Source organism: Pteropus vampyrus, unplaced genomic scaffold, assembly GCF_000151845.1.
Source record: "Pteropus vampyrus isolate Shadow unplaced genomic scaffold, Pvam_2.0 Scaffold101, whole genome shotgun sequence".
Classification (NCBI taxonomy): domain Eukaryota; kingdom Metazoa; phylum Chordata; class Mammalia; order Chiroptera; family Pteropodidae; genus Pteropus; species Pteropus vampyrus.
Window position 1 is genome coordinate 4,060,587 of NW_011888882.1, and position 2,425 is coordinate 4,063,011.

The 2,425-nt window shown below is 35.2% G+C and overlaps 1 protein-coding gene across 1 annotated transcript in view; it reads left to right on the forward strand.

The window, feature by feature from the left end:
• Positions 1-2,425, forward strand: part of LAMA4 (laminin subunit alpha 4) — a 135,571-nt gene that overhangs the window by 62,134 nt on the left and 71,012 nt on the right. Inside the window, exon 8 of the mRNA XM_023533378.1 lies at positions 1,639-1,749. Within this exon, the coding sequence (XP_023389146.1) occupies positions 1,639-1,749 (111 nt within the window). The remainder of the gene's footprint in view (positions 1-1,638; positions 1,750-2,425) is intronic.

Consider the following 2,425-nt stretch of genomic DNA (forward strand, 5'->3'; position numbering starts at 1 on the left):
CGTGAGCTTCAGCCTAAACCCAGAGCTGCCATCTATAGAAGAATGCAATATGGAAAATAAAATGACTAAAAAACTAGTATCTATGTACAAAACTAGTGAAGGAAGTGAAACCCTTAGTTCTTTGGCAAAGGTGTACATTAGTTATTCAGGTAATTATCACAAACTTACTAGCCTCAATTTGCAATGTTTTGAGTAGTTTCTCTACAAACTATGTCTCTGTCTCTCTGTCTTACTATCTCTGTCTCATTGTCTCTGCTTTCTCTCTCTCTCTCTCTCCCTCTCTCTCTCTCCTGCCTTTACCTTTCCTTCTCACGGTCATTTTTTTTTTTTTTTTCATTTTTCCATGCTCATACACACAGTTAAGCACACAACATACCCACATGCTCTGTTTCTCCTCAAAGGTCTAGTGATTAATTTCTAATAAACAAATTTAAGGCGGCAACAGTCAAAAACAGTACACTATACTAGTGCTTGTATATCCAAACTTTTAAGAGGTGTTTTTTTTCTCCCCTCTAAATCATGGGCTTCTATCACAACCAACAGATATTTTTTAAAACAATAATAATTACCTGAAAAGACAATGGAATTAATACCAGCACACTTTTTTTACTTAATTAATTTAACATAATAGTTAAGAGGACAAACGTTGAATTCAGATTTCTTCGGTAAGCTATTTAACCTCTTTATTGTTCAGTTTCCTCATTTGGAATTGAGGATAATTATTGCACCATCTCATCGGTTGTTAAAAGAATTCAGTGATATATGTAGAGCAGTTAGAACAGTACCTAGCACAGCAAGTGCTCATTACTCTACTTTTTGGAGGTGCAAATGATATCAACAGCAATTGGCCAAATATGCAAAGTGAAAAATCTAACACAAATTATAAAATCGTAGAACTAGAAGGAATTTGTGAACATTCTATTTCAAACTTAGAAATCATTCTTATCCAAACTCACCTGTTCGAACACATTAAGGCGCTAATTCTCAGAGGAGTCACCCAGAGTCAGACCTCTTGATACCACTCAAATCCTCTTTCTCCAATATCACAATCTCAAGATAGGTACGATTATAGCTGACAGAAAGTCAGAGCCAAGATTGGAGGGTTTACTCCAGAGTAATCCAAGTAAAGTCACATTTGGACCAAACTCCTCAAAAATGAAAAAGAGACAAATGGTCTGAAATCAAGACAATTGCTCTCCTTATACCTAAACAAACAAACAAACAAACAAATAAATTTCTAAACTCCATTTAGGTTGATCTGGGTGGGTTGATCATTTCCTCGAAGACTTTCCAAAATTGACATTTTAAAACTCAGACACTCAAGGCTACCACCAGTCTATGTTGTGCCTTTGTGCAAATTAGAAAAAGGTGCCAGTTCCCCATGGCCAGTACACCCCAGGCCAGGGTCTCTGCCTGATGGGCAGAGCTCACATAATTTTAGCCTCCAGGGCCTTCGGAAACCTCATACAGACCCCAATTTTCACAGTAGCCTACAGCAGCCTAAGGACCCCACTAGTTTGGGAACAGAGACTAACATTCAACTCTGAGTCCTCTTACACTGGAAGAGTTTTTTGTATATTTTTACAAACCTAGTGTGCACATCTACTGATTGTTTTCAAAATATTTTTTTTTTCACAGACAAAATTATCAGAAAGAGAAAACCAGTATGTCCTGAGAAAGATACAAATCAACAATGCTGAGAATACAATGAAAAGCCTTCTTTCTGATGTGGACGAATTAGCTGAAAGGGTATGTATTCAGTTTCTGGAACTGCCTTCAGAGAAAGGACTTAGCTGGTATGAACCGACCTAATCACAAACAACTGAGGCTTAACATAGCACAGAAAAAATACAGTGACCCAAGTACCTTAAAATAAATCAAAGGAAGACCTGTAGAAAAAATATATATATACTCAGTCTCTACTGTTTCTTCTCATTTGATTGGTTTCCTTGAAAAACTGTATTTATGGGTAATTTTCATTGTGTTTGCTGCTGTTTAATATGGCCGATATATGTTCCAATTAGGGTAGTCATCCAGCTGTTTGCCTCAGCATTTTATGGCTAAGAGCTATAGAATATCCAGAAATAAGCTTTATTATGTAGAATATAAAACTTATATTTACTAAGGATGCATTAAATAATGAAAGGAAAGAATAAGAATTGTGCTGAGAAAGCAATTTTGCAATTTGGCAGGAAAAAAAAATTACTTTTGACCCTCACCTTATACCATATACTAAAATAAAATTCCAGACAGATTAAAGACTTTGAGTTTGAATTTCAAATTAACAAGAAAACAGAACTTAGTGATTATTAAACCGTGAAAGGAAATAACAATACGCTTAAATACAACGTGAGGAATTACAATAAAAAGAAATAATAGATTTGACAAGATAAAATTTCAAATACCCTGGAAAACAACTAAAATT